We start from the raw sequence: 17,174 nt of genomic DNA, 5'->3' as shown, positions 1-17,174 counted from the left end.
ATTATGTTGAAAACCCTGCTAATGGTTGAACTGTGGCTGTGACTTTAGTCAATCTGATCTCAGATCTGTAGCGGGGCCTGCCTTGCAGAGCGTCACCGGAGACCAGTGAGTGAGGAGGAGGAGTCGGACCCAAAAGAAGAAGAAGAAAAAAAAAAAGAATTCCAACGCATGTCCCGCCCTCTTGCCCCTCTCAGCCAATCACCTCCCCTCTCTACCGGCAGCCGTTGCCCTCATTGCTCCAGAGCAGCCTGCGCTCAGCCAATCAGCCAGCTCCTTCACTGCTTACATCACTAACTAGCCAGTTCCCTCCAGCAGCGGAGAGCTTCATTTTCTGATCTGCTTTTGTGCTAAAATGGAGGCTGGCCTCTCGCCCTGAGTGGATCGCCTTCCTGGTTGAGGTTTAGATGTTGACATGCAATAAATCTGGAGACAGGATGGTTGTGGATGCACCTAATTCCAATGGGCCTTTTCAGCCGGTGGCTCTTATGCACTTCAGAGGTACGTAAGGACAAATTATCCTTCCTGTATTGTCCTGGGGAATTGTGAAGCTGTGTGTTGCTGTGCTCCTGTTCCCCTCCACTGGTTACTGCCTGGTTAGTCAGCATTCAGACGTCTTAGACAAGCTAACCGTGGAAAGGCGGCTCTGTTGGCTTTGAAAGGGGGCTGAAGGGGTCTTTATCTGTACGGCTTGTGTGCATTATAGCGAGACACGGCGGCTACATAAAAATCTGGTTTTACTAGCTAGCTGCTCTCTGCCCATCCCCCCGCCAAGCTAGTGATGTCAAAGGAAGTGAGGTCATAGCCCAGGGAAGGGTCTTCTCCTCAGTTTTTCATGTGTTTTGCTCTAATTGTGCGTGCCCGTGTTTTGTATGTGCGCTTGTTAATGGCAGCCTGTGCGGGGAAGCCTGCGAGGAGCCAGCCGCTGCCTTCCCTCCTCACCTCCGTCCTCTCTGCTCCACCCGCCCAGCGTTTTTGTCACACTCCAGTTCATCTGGGTACAAATTGGTCATAGTGTGGAGGCTGTAGACAGCCTCTGCTCTGCAGCAAGCAGCCCCCTTCTCCACCTCCCCACCCTTCTCCCTCGCTACCCTCCTGCCAGCCACATGCTGAGGCGAGGAGGCTGAATTTGCCTCTTTAATGGCACATCTTTGTCAACAGAGCACCTCTGTCAATATGACCCAGCCATGTTTGTCAGAGCATAGCAGTCATGTTTTGGGATTACAGCATCGGGCCCGGCCTCTTAATGTGTGTACAATGCACTCAGTCATGTTTGAAAGGCCCAGCCTGTTACCACTGTACTCGGGTGCAGCCCAGCGTTGGATGAAGCTTCGGGCAATTATTGATCACACTCTATTGAGCCACAGAGGCGACTGCCTTGAATGACAACTCAGTGTTGGGGAACAATCGGACTCTCTCTGCCTCTTTCCTCTCTCTGTGTGTCTCTATCATCTTGTATCCATTACTCATTGTGTCTAGATTCACTTGGAACAGATGGCAGCTGATACCCACCATCCGAACGCGTCTCAGTCTAATCTTTGACTGGTCGCTTATGAAAGGCTCGCACCTCGCTTTTCACATTAGACTGAAACTCCTGATCCTAACAAAACTTGCTCTAATGTTAAAAATATGTCCATTTGTACCTGCTCATGGACAGGTGGAGGTTTGCGGTGTCTCGCCTCAGGTATTGGCTAAACGGTCATCTGTGTTTGTTGAGTTCAGACACGTTACCTGGGACGTATTTGCATTTACACTCCACAGAATCAGACTCCACATCCCAACATTTCCTCTGTATGTTTTGGGTGCACTCGTGCCTGTCTGTATTCAGAGCCATGTTCATGTTAGCAGACATTTCGGGAGATTAAATGAGTCACCGAAGATGCGTTTTTACACAGAGCGTGAACGGGGTCTCTGAGTCCCGTTTTCTCCGGGTCTCTTTCTTTGAGATGCAAGACATCATCTTAATAACATTATTAGTCACAAGGGAGCCTCCAAGTCACAGTGCAGTTTCAAGTGTGGCAGTGATGCATGTCTGCAACTACTCCCAGACAACACCTGGGCAGCAACCTGTAAGCTTTGCTCTACTGTGTATGTCCTGGATGCGTTCTCAGGTGTTGCCACCTGAACTAATGAATGAATGTGTCCAAACCAGTTGCTCACACTGTATGCCTTCCAAACTGCAACACACTATCCTCCTGCATCACCGAAAATAGAAACCAGTCAATGTTTACATTGATCATAACATACTGTCGATAAAGCAGATTGCCAAACCGGTCCTAACTCCAGACCAGCAGCTGCTCATTTGACCCACTTACAGAGGAAAAAAGTAGAGACCACGGTGCCAACGTGACTCCATTTATTTGTTTTTAACAGGGGGGCATTAAGATAAATCTTTCTCTGTTCTCCACAAGACACTATACTCGTGTATGTGCATGCACATGCTCACTCCCCTCCTAAGGCGTCTGTTCGTTACATTAATAGAGGTCACATTGTGGTTAACATCAATTTTGGGATCACAACACTGGGCCTTTATCTGTTACACAACAACCCACTGGGGTATTTTAGGAGTGTACAGAAACTTTATAACGCAGGCAGACAGACTTATGTAATGGGAGCAACACAAGTCTGACACGGTCAGGGGTACGAGGCATGGCAACACATTCCTGTCCAGCTCCAGGCCCCAGAGCGACCAGCACAAATGACAGAACTGTTCGAGCACAAACCTTATGACAAGGAGAGCGGTGGTTAGGTTTGAGCGCTAATAAAATGCTCATCTGATCCTCCTTACTGTTGCAGCACCTCAGGTGACCTAAGGACCTCGATCTGAACCGCACTTTGGAGACATTTCTTAGTGGATCTCGACTGCATCATAATAAAAATAATGATAAATGTGGTGGGTGGACCGCTCTCCCTCTTATGTGTTTTTAATCAGGAGTGCTGGCTCTCGCAGTGTTTTCCTGTTGTGACAGTGACGGCGCTCTTGGCCATCAAACCTTTATGGAAATGGCCGCTAATGGCAGCTCACACACTTACCCTCTCTCCTCTGGAATTCCCAACCTCTCACTGTCATCAAGATTAATTGGCCGACTTGAAACTGACACTGCAGAAGTGTGTGTGCGAGCGTGTGTGTGTGCACGTCCAGGCCAAGTCTCCATTATGTCTGAATAGGATATCTCTCTCCTTACCTAGAATCTGCCAGTTTGCAAGAATGTCGAGCACTTTTGTGTGTGTGTCTGTCCTTCTCTATGGCCTTTGTCAGCCTTTGTGTACATTCACTGAAATTAGGGCATGAGCGAATAGGTTTAGCTGCCTATTATTTCCCACCAAGTGTCTATATCAGGTTTTTCCTGCAGTGTTTTCCTTCGTCGTGCACACCTCCATGGCTGAATTGGGGTAAAAATTCATACCAGTTGGCTTAATTGGTCATTACTTTCAGTCTAATTAGAACAAGATGGAACACAGCGATGTAACACCCAAACCAATGTAGAGTTATATGGTTTTATATACATCTGTGCATTCATACAGGGCTCTGTTTTCTTCATCAACTGGCTGTTATTTATCCTTTTCCTTATTTGAACCTGGTGCCAAATTCATAAATCATGATTTGTGTCACAGCTGGATTTGCTTATTTCAGTAATTGGACGTGTTCCGCCCACAGGTTGCGGTACAGTCATGGAAGAGGAATGGGACTCGTCTATTTTGTTCCCCTTTGACGTATATGCCATGTATATATCTGATCTAACGCCCTCATCAGGAGCAGACGGCCTCAGTGCCAGCCCATTGTTAATGCCACACCCTTCACTGAGTAATTATGGGGTATAGGAAGCACAGCTTTTGCAGCGCTGGTATGTTGAGGTTTAACACCACAGACAACGGATGTTCTCTATACATTTGTCATATTTGAGGATTGGATGAATTTGCTCACCGCAGCGCCTTACGTCCTGTTGTTGCATGTGTTGTAGCTGTGGATGTCTTTGTACAACGCAGAGTGGAACTTAATGTCAGATAATACCTGTTCATAAGAAGCCATTCTGGCTGCACACAGCCTAATGTAAAGCTGCTGTAAGTGTCGTGTTCTGCGTGCATCTGTGTAGGCAGTGATTGCTCTAACATCTTCCTCACCTCATCTTCTATCAGATTCAGATCAGAGGTTACCAGCAGAGACACTAATGAAAGCATAACTATGAGTCTAGCAGACAAACCACATTTATGCATGTTTTTGGTTGGTGCATTGTAAATCACTATCATCCAAATGAGAGCATCTTGATCCGACAGACCTCTTATCTGTGCCGCGTGCAGCTGCTTCTGTCAGTTCAATTAACCCACACCTGAGTTTAGAGAAGGAGTACGGCGACATTATGAATTTGCCTGTTACAGCTGCAGCTGCGCGAGCACAGAATCAGTTTTAGATCAGGTCGGTCAGGGAAGAAAGCCGAGATATCAATCTTTTAAAAACACGACCGTTATTTTATTGGGGACTATCTAATCTGTAAAGGGAACCAGATTATTGTGAAACGGAATTTTTAACGATGGCTCTCGATGCCTTATTTGCATTTTACTACACAACACCACGAACTTGACTGTGCCTGCAGAGAGAGAACGATAAAACGACGGTGCACTGCTGCTCTTTTCATGAGAAAACAATAGTTTGTGCAAGTGTAATTTTTATTGGCCTTAAAGCGATTTGACATCTCGATAAACACGCTTACTTTCTTGCAGAGTCAGAGGAGTATATAAGGTTACAGACAGTTAGCTCATCTTCGGCCTGGCTGGGGCCTGTGACACGACGACGGCTCATGAGGTATCTTGTACTTTAGAGGTGCTGGTAGGCATGTTGTTACCTTTGAGCAGGGCCATGCTACGTATTTCATGTGTAGAGTTTCCTCAAATGGGACGACGATCGCAGATAAAACCAAACATCGTAAAGAGAAACGAGCTCCATCAAAGCCGTGTCGTATAACTACATAATTATGGTGTCACTGTGTGTTATTACAGCACCACATGAGCAGGTGGGAATTTACGGTCACCCAAATGGATGCTTCCTCTTTGTGTTGTCATGTGTGAAGTGTCGACACTGGCAGAGATTGTTTGTTTACAAGCCCGTGCTCTTGAGTGCTCCGGTGGAAATGAAACGAATCAGGAAGTCCTCAAACCAGCGCGGACAGATATAATGACGGACTTAAATAGCTAGGTTTCCTTTTATAAAAATGGCTTTTTTCCCTTCAGCTTCTGTGTCAAATGGTCAGACTGTGACTGTTCACCTAGTTCCCAAAATCCTTCCCCATCCTGTCTTTTCTCCCCCGCTCTGCACTGCCCCCCCCCACCCCTGCTCAAACCATCTCAGCTTTTCTCTCAGTGCACTTTAGTCTTCATGACTCATTTGCCAGTCTTCATCACTTTCTTGTTGCCTCGCATTTTCTTTCTGTCACATTGCTGTTTTAACTGTCATCCTTGATGGTTACACCGCCCCCTCCGTTCTCTTGTGACCCCCCCCCCCCCCCCCCCCAGTCTTTGAACATGGCTCCATTCTCCTATAGTCTCAGCAGCCTTATTTCATCACCGCCGTGCAGCCTCGCTACACATTCGGCTCTGTGTTCGCCGTCCCCGGACTCTCTGGTTCCCTCCACCCGCCTCACTCTTCTTCCCTCATTGTCTCCTCAGATGTGGCCCCCGCAGAGCAGGAGAAGCTCTTCATCCAGAAGCTGCGACAGTGCTGCGTTCTTTTTGACTTCCTGTCCGACCCGCTGAGCGACCTGAAATGGAAGGAAGTGAAGCGGGCGGCGCTGAGCGAAATGGTGGAGTACATCACCCACAACAGGAATGTCATCACAGAGCCCATCTACCCGGAGGTGGTGCACATGGTCAGTAGAGCTGCGGGGGTTAAGTTTGTGGTTTAAGCTGAAGATGAGGGTGAAACTCTGGGAATTGGGGCAGCTCGTGGCTGTGGGTCCGACTGAACAGTGGGCTAATGTTTGCGATCAGGTTTGGGGCAGATGGACTCTTTATTGAGGTGTTCAGATAATCTATAAGTCACCTTTTTTGAAGGCACACGTTAAATACATCCAGGGGTTGCACAAGTCCTGAAAGTTTGGAAAATGCCTTATTTTAATCATGTTTTCAAGGTTAGAAACATGCTTGAATTCAAAGGTACTCATTTCATCTACACAACTGAAAATCTTTTAATGAAATATTAAAAGATCCCATCATGTTTGTTTGTGTCTCCTGGTGTTGAAATTAGTGAGCATTAAATAATCGCGGTCAAAACAATCAAAGTTAATACTCACAGCTGGTCAAAAAAAAGTGACATTATGATTATTATTTAGGTTGCATTTATAGGAACAATTCAGATGTGATGATAAAGGTTTTAAGAGTTTGGTTTAGGTACCTTGAAAGTGTCTGATAAGTGCTTGAATTTGGCTTTTAAAAAGCTGTATGAACCCTGTAAGTGCACTTGCTGTTGCCTTTCAAATTATTATTAAGAATAAAGTGGGTTGAAGCCGAAGAAGAGAGGGAAAAGATACAAGAGTCTTGCAAAAGCTGTAATAATCTGCAAGATTTCATGTATACAAATTTAGCTGTATACAAGTTTTTAGCCATGCTAGTGAAATCTTCAGGTCAGATACGTGCAAAACTAGTCACATTCCCATCAGCCTCAGTTGTATGTTGATGCTGATTAGGAATGTAAAACTATGACGTGAACATGATACTATTTGCTGAACGTCAGTGTGCTTATTGAGAGCACATTAGCTTCCTAATGTTAGCATTTAGCCTGCCAGAGAGAGAACCTAATAAAGTAATGAATGAATGATCCGCCTGCCGTGTCACCTCATGTAAAATCAAGCTTATTTTAAACAGTTGACACTGTTTGTATTGGACTAGTCTTGTTTCTGCTCTGCATTATCACTAATAACTATCTGTACATGAAAGCTTTTATGTTGTAAGTTCGTGTTTCCCAGGAAAGTGTCTCCACTTCATTTTCCGGAGAAGCAACAGTGATTTGTTTGCAATTAAAGCAAAATTTGCCTCAGCTTGGATTTACAGCTGAACTTCCAAGCAAACCAAAAGCATGATGGTGATGACGATAGATCGTCACAATCTACAGAGTGCACAGATACAGAAATGGAGCTATAAACATGATGAAAACACTGAAGATACGCTTCCTTCGCCACCAGTGCCAAACTACAGTCTCTTCATCATCAAAGCCAACAGCAGCGTGGCTTTAATCGAGGTTATGACATTTCCATTTCCAGTCTCTATTGTGGAGTTAATGCACAGTGATCCTCACAGAGTGTTCTGGGTTGAAGTGCAGAACAGCACAGACAGTCTATCTACCTTGTAGCCTGTCTTTTCACACAAGGCTCCCAGTGTTTTAGTAGGCCACCTGCACTGTCCCATGATCTGCCTGGCAGGGAACAGCAGCCCACAGGGGAGTCAGTTGACACTGTGAGAGACCAGAAACACAACACACTTGGATTATTGTGGGATCAAACCCTCGGAGGCCAGTTACAAGGACAAAGTGAACATTAATCTGAAAGGAAAATAATTTCAGAATACCTAAAACGGGGAATTTCGTTGACATTTAGTTTAATGGATTATAGGATCTGGCATCAAGACGGTGTATTTTCTTACTGATGTGATCAAGAGTTGAGAGAAAGTTCCTAATTCTTGAACACAAAGGCTGTGAACTCTTACATTGATGAGCTCTTGGCAGCGACCTCTGTCATGTACATGTAGAGCTGTCGGCGTTGGTGTGCTTTTGGGTTATTACATTCATCATTTTCCTCCTCTCCCAGTTTGCAGTGAACATGTTCAGAACATTGCCTCCATCGTCCAACCCCACCGGAGCGGAGTTTGATCCAGAGGAAGATGAGCCAACACTTGAAGCTGCGTGGCCACACCTCCAGGTTGACATTTCAATGATTCGATCATCTGCACAGCAGTGAGAGGTTTAGAGAGGGTTATTCTCCACCTGGAGGCACGCCGTTCTGCAGCCATTCCTGTAGAAGAGACGGCCTCGTATTAAAGGAGAATTCAGAGTTTAAGTTTACAGCATTTGAGCATTTGATGTCAGAAGACTTGAACTGCCTCAGCAGTGAGCAGCACTGAACGTTGCGCACCTCACCCTCACTCTGTTCATTCCCTTTGTGTTCCTCTTTTCTCTGTTGCAGCTCGTCTATGAATTTTTCCTTAGGTTTTTAGAATCGCCCGACTTTCAGCCGAACATAGCGAAGAAATACATCGACCAGAAATTTGTTATGCAGGTAAGAAAAGAGAAAAAAAGTTGTTCTACATGAATTACAGTCTTAACAACCTTTGCTGTCGTTGTGGTAACGTCTCAACTTTCTTGCGTTGCAGCTCCTAGAACTATTTGACAGCGAGGATCCCCGAGAGAGAGACTTCCTCAAAACTACCCTCCACAGGATCTATGGAAAGTTCCTGGGCCTGAGAGCGTACATCAGAAAACAGATCAATAACATTTTCTATAGGTCGGTGCAGTCCTCCCGCTGCTCTGCTCATGTTTAAACATGAAGACAGATCAGCATATGACTCATTTGCGTCGTTGGTTAATACAGAGTCTGTGTGTTGCCGCTGAAAGACGTCTCTGTTTGTTCTCTCAGGTTTATCTATGAGACAGAGCACCATAACGGTATAGCTGAACTACTGGAAATACTTGGAAGGTATGGCCCTGAGCTGAGGTTACAAGCTTTGGTGAATGCAGCTCAAACGTCTGCCCTGAATCTTTTCTACCTCTGTTTTTTTTTCTCAGCATAATCAATGGATTTGCCTTACCGCTAAAAGAAGAGCACAAGATTTTCCTGTTGAAGGTTTTATTGCCTCTGCACAAAGTCAAATCACTCAGTGTCTACCATCCACAGGTACGTTTGCTCAGCCCAGAATGAAGCCCGCGAGGCTGTTTGCAGAGAGAGAGATGTGGATTATTTACAGGTCACGCTTCTTTGGAAACGTGTTTAGATATTCATGTCCGAACGTGCTTCGAGTGCAGGCCTCCGTGTCATCAGAGCAGCAGGTCATTCTGCACGTTTAGTCAAAAACTGGTGTTACACGTTCCAGCCGGTCTGTCCCTCAGGCGTCACCCCCACCCCCCCACCCCCCGTGTTACCTCTTAGTTTGCTAGTGCGTGAATTCGAATGCTTTGGCAGTTTAATGGTTGGAAATGTTGATGTGTTTTGCAGCTCGCCTACTGCGTGGTGCAGTTTTTAGAAAAGGACAGCACTCTAACTGAGCCGGTACGTCAAACACAGTTTCATTTTTAATCATCTCTGTGCATTTGGGTTGGTTTGCTCTGCAAGATTATAAAGTGCAGAATAATTTTTTTTTGGATCGTTTGATTGACCGATTGTTCGTTTCACACTCAAAGCCGCTCTCCCTTTATCCTCTCTGATTGGTTAGTCGACACGATCTTTCTTCCTCATCCCATCAGGTGGTAATGGCTCTACTAAAGTACTGGCCAAAGACTCACAGTCCCAAGGAAGTGATGTTCCTCAACGAGCTGGAGGAGATCCTGGACGTCATCGAGCCCTCTGAGTTCGTTAAAGTGCAGGAGCCTCTCTTCAGACAGCTGGCCAAGTGTGTGTCCAGCCCACACTTCCAGGTAACTGATGGGCGATCACAGCCGCGCCTTCATAACTGGGGTCATGCAGGTGCAGTGGCGGTGGGTGTCGGGTTATTCCTAACTGAGGTGTTTTGTTTTCTGTAGGTGGCAGAGAGAGCTCTGTACTACTGGAACAACGAGTACATCATGAGTCTTATCAGCGACAACGCGGCGAAGATCCTCCCGATTATGTTCCCGGCTCTGTACCGCAACTCCAAGACCCACTGGAACAAGTAAGACGCTCATCTGGCTCCACGCATGTCGTACTAACGTCTGCACTTCACACCTCATGAAGCACCGGTCTGACACAGTAGGATTTATCAGGGTTATCACAGCCTATCATGCATTTTATATTGCACATTTTGCTACAGCTCACTTATTTTAACATGATATCTCAATACCTGATGTGTTGAATGTAAAGCAATTAACAGTTAGAAACAGTTAGGTAATTATTCAGCTAAAGAACAGAAAATAGCATAAATGGGCAACTATTTTTATAATCTATTCATCTAATGATACAAAAAAAAGTCAATTTTCAAGCATAAATCCCCAAAAAGACTCTTGTATGTCAGTGTAAACTGAACATAAGTTTTTGACATTTCAAGATGTCTCCTTGAATTCAAGCTGCTTCATATTAAACATAAAATAACATAAGATGAAGTGTTACGACTTCAGTGTTTTTCTTTCTTTTAGTCATTTTGTCAGTGATTTGCAAGCGCTCGATTTGCCAAGTGTCAGGCGTTATTGTCATCTGTGATATTAATTTCAGTTTGTTGCTGGGGGACAAAAGTAATGTTGCTTGTGTTTGTAAAGATTTGACTCTTGACCGACTTTTTTTTTGTGTGTGTGTGTGTGTGCGTGTATGTGTGTTCGCAGGACCATCCACGGCCTCATCTACAACGCTCTGAAGCTTTTCATGGAGATGAATCAGAAGCTCTTTGATGATTGCACACAGCAGTTCAGGGCTGAGAAAAACAAGTAGGCGCCACAGACTCCTCTCCCTCAGTCCATCCTCAGCGTTTGACTGACACTTCATTACAATCAGCCTGATCGCTGCTGCTAAACAAGTGTTGGCTTTCACATGTTTCAGTGGAGTGGAACAGATTTAATGATTTGGTGCTTTGTTGAACAGAGAGAAGGCAAAGTCAAAAGAACGTGAAGAGGCTTGGATCAAGATCGAGAACCTCGCCAAGTCAAATCCACAGGTGAGCGAGTGCATTCGTTCAGCCACACCTGTTTGTCCTTTGCTACCAAAGTGCGAGTGTGTGTTTGTACAACTAATATACATATGAAATTAGTGTCTTGTGTTTTGTCTGAGCCAGTTTCATTATTGAATTGTAGTTTCCATCTTATCCTGTTTCTTATTTGTTCATACTCTGAGTTAATAGTTCATGTTTCCCAGTTTACGCTCTTGATGAGTGGTCCTGCTCAGTGAGTGGTGGAATCAGACGACTCTAAAAGTGTCTCTGAAGAAGCTTTTGATTCCTTTGAAGAGCAACTATACACAGGCCGAAAGTCCTGCTTTTGAAATTCCCGTCCCCAAAACAGTTTTAGCAATCCACTTTCTTCAGTGTGGCATTTAAAAGGAATATTTCAACTTCTTGGGAAATATACTTCTTCATGTTCTTGCTGAGAGTTAGATGTTTAGAGCCGTACCAAATTATCTGAATGCAATTCTAAATCAAGATGTGACAGATCATCAGATCATCAACTTCAGCCATATCTGCCGCCTTCTCTTCGACACACAGCTCCAGTCTGCAAATGCATTCTGCAGCACAGTCGCCTTCAGGGTTGATAGGCTATTACACGTGACCAATCAGCTGGCACTGTGGGCGGGGCATTGAACGAGACTACAGGGCAATGACCACAGACAGCGAGAGGCGGCTGTATCAGAGCTCTAAATACATACAAACAAGTATGTTTATATGAATTTATGCTGACAAAGCTGTCATATTCATTAAAGGAGGCTGATTTGATAAAAAAAGACGAACTCATTTAATCTGAAGAATCACTTTGTTCAAGTGGAGGGTTCTGTTTTTTGAGTGACAGCTGTCACAAAATAAGATGAGATTTGAAGCTCCATTTGAAAACCTCAGCAGAAGCTTCAGACGTAAAGAAAACGCCATTTGTTACAGCCCACCTCATGTCTGTCATGGTAAACGTGACGCTACAGCCAGCCAGCCAGCCAGTTAGCTTAGCTTAGCACAAAGACTGGAAACAGGGGGAAACTGCTAGCCTGGCTCTGTACAAAGGTAAAAATCCTATGGAATCCCAGTTCTTGGCCGGGTGCAGTAACTTCCTTGTTGGTTTGGTTGCCCAGCAACCAGTAGAGACTCCAGGAAGTCACTGTGCCTATCCAGGAAATAGTCCAGCACACAACCCCTCCCGTTTAAAAAAAGCAATTGTTTTTAGCACCTTGGATTAAACAAATGAGTTGGAATGTTTTCATTAGCGAGTTTTAGAGGTGCTGATAAACAGATTTTGTTACTGTTTGCCAGAGCCATGCTAGCTGTTTCACAGTGTCTCCAGTCTTTGTGCTAAGCTAAGCTAACGGCCTGGCTCTAGCCACATACAGTAAACACAGTACAGACATGAGAGAGGTACCTGTCTTCCCCTCTGACTCTCAGCAAGAAAGCGAATAGGCCTTGTCGCCAAAATGTCAAACTATTCCATGAAATGTACAACAAAACGAAACATTTCAAACCAAACAAATCAGTGCAACAATGTTCAAATGCCATCAAAGATTTAGTTTGGAGTTGATTTGTGGTTTATATTCTAGCGACCCCAGCGCCTGATCTCTTAGTCATTTGACTCAGTTTGTTTTTCATAATCAAAATCATTTGGATTCCTCCGCCTCATATTAATCCATATTAAACTTCAGCAGGTCAGAGTTGCTTCTTTTAATCGGAGCCTCTTTCATTCTTGTTTGCATGCAACTGAAAGTCTTTTCTCCATCCTTTTGTGTTCTTGTTTTTTGTTTCCCTTTGTTTTCAACATAGTTCTCTATGTATGTTGATTCCTCTGACCTCAATAGTCCTGTAGCAATGGAGACGGATATCCCTTTGATAGAAGATGTTCAGAGGTTAAAAAAGACAGTTGAGGAGGGCGCTACTCAGGTAAACCTGACTTTCTCTCTGTCTCTATTCATCTTTCCTCTTATATTCACTCTATACTCATAATTTGTATGTTACCAAAGCTTGCAGTCTTCTAATCGAAGCTACTTGCACTCTAGTTATTATGACTGTATATTTTCTGTGTAAATTAGTTTTTGTTTTCTTTTAAAAAACCAAACCACCAATAAAAAAAAAAGGAACAAATCTGGCCACGGACTAAACACTGGAATCAAAAGAGCTTTCTGTTTTTGTGTGCCTGCCTCCCCATGCATGTCGTCTTAGTAGAGCACAGCCCCAAAGTGTTCAATGTTATATAAATAGATCATTATTCAATAATACATTTTTGTAAAAATGCATAAATAAATAAACAAGCTGCATTTTTGTGGACGTTAACAGCTGCCAAAGAGTAGGAAACTAGTGTTTTCAAATGAGCTGCACTCTGATTGGATGCAGTTTGAACGTAGGACCAGCACGGCTGCTTTTTTTGGCAGGAGTCTTTCTTTCTTTAAATACCTGAAATTCTGTTTATTTAACACGACGGAACGTAGAAAATGATTGTTCAAACAAATCTGTGCCTGCTCTGGTAAAGTATGTCCACACTGTTGATTTAAGTGGAGCGCTGGGACGCGTCGTCGCGCTCCTTTCTGCACGTCTGCTCCTTGAACCTGTTCAGTGTTAGCGCCACGCATGACAACTGTGACCTGTCGAAAACAGCTACCCCCAGCGCCCCCAGCTGCATGTCTGCCGCAGACGCGGTGCGGCTGCTTTGTTGCTGCACCGTCCGAAAACCACAGATGAACGATGAGTCTACGTCAGTGCACAGCGTCGAATTATGAAAAGCCAACCTCCTGTCATCATTTTTATGACCGGTGACGTTGCCGCTGTCTTAAAAAAAGTAACGTTATGAAATTAAAAAAAATTAGAAATGACATGAAATAAGTGTCACTGGGGGAAAATGTCAATTAAAAAAACGACGTTTTGAAGTAAAAAGTTCTATAACATGATGTGTCAACTTCAATAAACCCTTATTAAACTCTATTATTAAACTCTAATATAACAAGTTATATTTAATGATAATCAGTCGAGTTTGAATCATTTCTTATTCAATGTTATTGGCTCATATATAGATTTTTCCTATAATCGTGCCATAATGTCTCTTTTATTTAATGTTGAACACTTTGGGGCTTCATAAATTTAGTGCAGGATGTCTGACGTTGTGTATTTAATTTAAAGTTGTCGGTCTCCACCCGTGCATTAGATTTGACGGTTTGTAACTGGATTGTGCTCGAGCTGTTCTGCTTCATCTCAGAGATATGATCAGAGGCATGTTGGCGGGCGACGACGGCGTGGAATCTTAGAAATAAAGTGGCCTTGTCTCCTCTCAGTTGCAGCATGACCAGCGGAAAGAGCGGCCTATGGTGCGACGCAAATCTGAGTTGCCTCAGGATATCTACACCACAAAAGCCTTGGAGTCCCACCGCAGAGCTGAAGACATGTTGACCACCCACGATGGACTCTAGGTCCCGCCACCTGCCGGCTCTTGGTTCAACTGCCCCTTCTACCCTCGACAGCCATGGACATCCTCTTCGCCCAGGTGCCAGAGTTACACTGGCGACCCGTGTTGGGCTCCCCATCCCTCCTCCCACCATGAGTTTACCCAGAATCCTCAGTTCTCCTTCATTCCTGCTGCCCCGGTGCAGAAGCCCTGTGTCCGCCTCCCTCAGATTTCTGCTTTCTCAGGTTTTTTTCTTTATTTGGAGGCGAGTGGGAGTGTGTTTGTGTGTCTTTTAGCCCTCACCACATTCAGTGTGTTCTCCAGTTATTTCCCCCCATCCGTTCCTCTGACCTTCCTTTCTCCTTCCACCTCCCCCCTGTGCGCTCACTGTAAATGTGGAACCTGGGAGTACGGACGCCACAACGCTGGTTCCTTCATTCCTTCTTGCAAATGTGTTCACAACGGACCGGACATGGAAACATAGGAACTGACGGACTCACTGTCTAAGGATCGTCTCTTGGTCTCTGCTTGGTTTTCTTTTCTGTCAAAGGGAACAAAAACAGAACCCGTTGGTCAGATGAAAGACTTTCCCGTCATCTGTTGTGTGTTTTCTTTACTTTTTCGCTCAATCTAACGGACATCTTGTCAGTGCCAAGACCGTTGTGTTCTTTATGTTTGTTTGTTTGTGTCTGTGACTTTTGACAGGGACACCTGCCTTTCTTTTTCACTGGTGTTTGAAAGGTTTTTTTTTTTTCTTGTTTTCGTTTAGCACACCAGACCAAACTGAGGCCTGTCCTTAGCCTTGCAATGTCTAGTAAAGATGGCGAGGAAAGGGGAAGTTGTCCTGTGGACATTTGACTCTTTCCATTTTATTGTTTTGTGCCATACGCCGCTCTTTTATATGCTTGCTTCCTTATGTTCATTGGCAATATTTGAAAACCAGACCATAGTGATGCCTGGACAGTTCAAACAATGGTACTTACTGCGTTTGAGTTTGAGTTTGCGGATGAACCTGAATGAAAGCTGTTTGCGACCTTAGTTACTGTAGCAATATCCGGAGCTTGGATGTAGCCCTCAGTTGCATTCGTATAACGGCTGCACACTGAATAAAAAGAAGCGAGAGCAGCTGTGGATCGTTCAAGGTCGAGTGGGGGGTTTTATATATAGTGTAAAATGAATAGGGATTATTATCTTTGTAAAGGAAATATAAACTCTGCTCTCTGACGGTTTTTAGCAGCCGTGACTACGTTAGGACCTTTGCTCGTTCTGTTTCTTTTTAAAGAGCATGAAGATGTGTTGGTACTGTATGCTTAAGATTTTAATGTCCTCTATAATTAAACATAGAAATTAATTTATTATCAAACATATGAGTGGGTAACCTCAGTAGCTATTAACACGATGACATCAGATGATTAACGTATAAATGACTCGATGAGAGCTACCAAAACGACGACTTCCTTCATATTTAAAGGTGTGGCATGTTTGTGTTGCTACCATTCCTAATTTCAGCTGTTTGTTTCCTTCCTCGGTGGCGAAGTTGTTTTAAAGTTGGAAAATATCTTCCAGTCAGTACCATTGTTTCAACTAAGGAGGTCTGCTCGAGTTCTTCATATTTGATGTGTTGTATTTCTTTGTCTTGTCTCTGGAGGTTCGTAGCGTGGATGTCAGGTTTCAGATTTGTTTTTTGTTTTTGTTTTTGTTTTTTCCTGGCCATTCAGGATGCCCAACGCTGAAACACACTGGTATCAGATGGCCTCAAAAATGCCAGATGCTGACAATAAACTGACATTGTGACTTGGCTTGTTAACTGTATTAATACTGTATTTGCTTGAATGCAAAAAGATGTAAATTAAAACTACCATGTTAAACATGTACCTTTTACCCTGGAGGAATGCCATTCACCAAACTGATTGATTTCTGTTGTCGAGGTCATCGCGTTCATGAAACGGTCCTGCTTGCTGGGAGAGACGTTTCATGGATTTTATGAGTTTGATTCAGGAGAGGTTTGAGGTTTATTTTAGTGCTGAAAAACGAGCCACCTGTGATAACAAGAGATGATTTAAAAATGATTTGGTGGCTTGTTCGGTTTCTGCAGGATCTTTGCAGATCTCTTAATTTTAACATATTATTTCCATGATAACTTAAAGTGTCCTTTTGTATGTGACCTGTACTATATGATTCATTTAATATTGTATATATGATTTACCTTGTTTCATGTAGTGTTATATATCTAGATTAATTTTGTACAAATTGTCCCTCTGTACAGAATAAAACATCCATAGCAAGTGAAAGAAGTCAATCTGGCACATACCGTCTTATTTCTTCTGTTTTGGATGTACTTTCAGCGACACAAGGATTTAGAAAATGTTCTTTTATTTTTAAAATCTGCAAAGTTTCCTCCCTCCTCTATATAACTGACAAATGTTCATGCCCGTTGTGTGCTCCTATCACTGTCTTTAGTGGTGTACAACTATATAGAATGAATAAAGAGATTATTTGAATATATATTTTCAACCATGCATCCATTTTGGCTTTACTTTACTGGAAGTACTTATATACTATAGCATGTAAACAAAAGTTCATACGCTGTGATGAGGAATAAGGCTGAAGGTCCTTTATGCACAGAGTGCTTCACATGAAAATAGACATAATGAACGTATAAATGGGTAGAATGTCATAATTAGTGGGAAAAAAACCCACTTAATAACAATAGTAAAGGTAAAGATGAAGATAGAATGCATAAGATAAGATGGAAAACCAAACCCACTGAGAAATAGTAAAATCAAGTGCATCAAACAGGTAAAATGTGCATATGTGCACCCAAGACTCATCAGTGATGCCAGTGGCTTGCAGCCACTTTGGCAGTGAGTCACTTTGAACACAAGGGGGCGCCAGATACCTGAAAAAACACATATACCAACAACATCTGCGACACCACGAGTTAGTGAAGCATTCG

The 17,174-nt window shown here is 43.7% G+C and overlaps 1 protein-coding gene across 3 annotated transcripts; it reads left to right on the top strand.

Annotated features, from left to right (window-relative positions):
* Window positions 1-224: 224 nt before the first annotated feature.
* Window positions 225-16,723, top strand: ppp2r5ca (protein phosphatase 2, regulatory subunit B', gamma a). 3 transcript variants are annotated; one of them, XM_076748266.1, is made up of 14 exons: window positions 225-498; window positions 5,659-5,858; window positions 7,791-7,901; window positions 8,166-8,258; window positions 8,353-8,483; window positions 8,616-8,675; window positions 8,765-8,873; window positions 9,192-9,245; window positions 9,440-9,610; window positions 9,716-9,843; window positions 10,487-10,588; window positions 10,743-10,815; window positions 12,645-12,726; window positions 14,109-16,723. In XM_076748266.1, exons 1-13 carry the CDS (start codon window positions 405-407, stop codon window positions 12,708-12,710), a joined length of 1,392 nt encoding a protein of 463 aa, XP_076604381.1. In that variant the 5' UTR covers window positions 225-404; the 3' UTR covers window positions 12,711-12,726; window positions 14,109-16,723. The 3 variants fall into 3 exon arrangements, with proteins under 3 accessions (XP_076604381.1, XP_076604379.1, XP_076604380.1); XM_076748264.1 differs by having other exon boundaries at window positions 12,610-12,726; XM_076748265.1 differs by lacking the exon at window positions 12,645-12,726.
* The last annotated feature ends 451 nt before the right edge of the window (window positions 16,724-17,174 follow it).

The sequence above is a fragment of the Chaetodon auriga genome, chromosome 14 (genome assembly GCF_051107435.1).
Source record: "Chaetodon auriga isolate fChaAug3 chromosome 14, fChaAug3.hap1, whole genome shotgun sequence".
Taxonomy (NCBI): domain Eukaryota; kingdom Metazoa; phylum Chordata; class Actinopteri; order Chaetodontiformes; family Chaetodontidae; genus Chaetodon; species Chaetodon auriga.
This window is presented reverse-complemented; position numbering and strand designations above follow the sequence as displayed.

Bases quoted from the DNA above. Each gene is read 5' to 3' on its own strand.
- ppp2r5ca (XM_076748264.1), top strand. From the start codon at position 405: ATGTTGACATGCAATAAATCTGGAGACAGGATGGTTGTGGATGCACCT. The intron at 7,902-8,165 runs GTTGACATTTCA...TCTCTGTTGCAG, and splicing joins CTGCGTGGCCACACCTCCAG to CTCGTCTATGAATTTTTCCT. The intron at 8,676-8,764 runs GTATGGCCCTGA...TTTTTTTCTCAG, and splicing joins CTACTGGAAATACTTGGAAG to CATAATCAATGGATTTGCCT.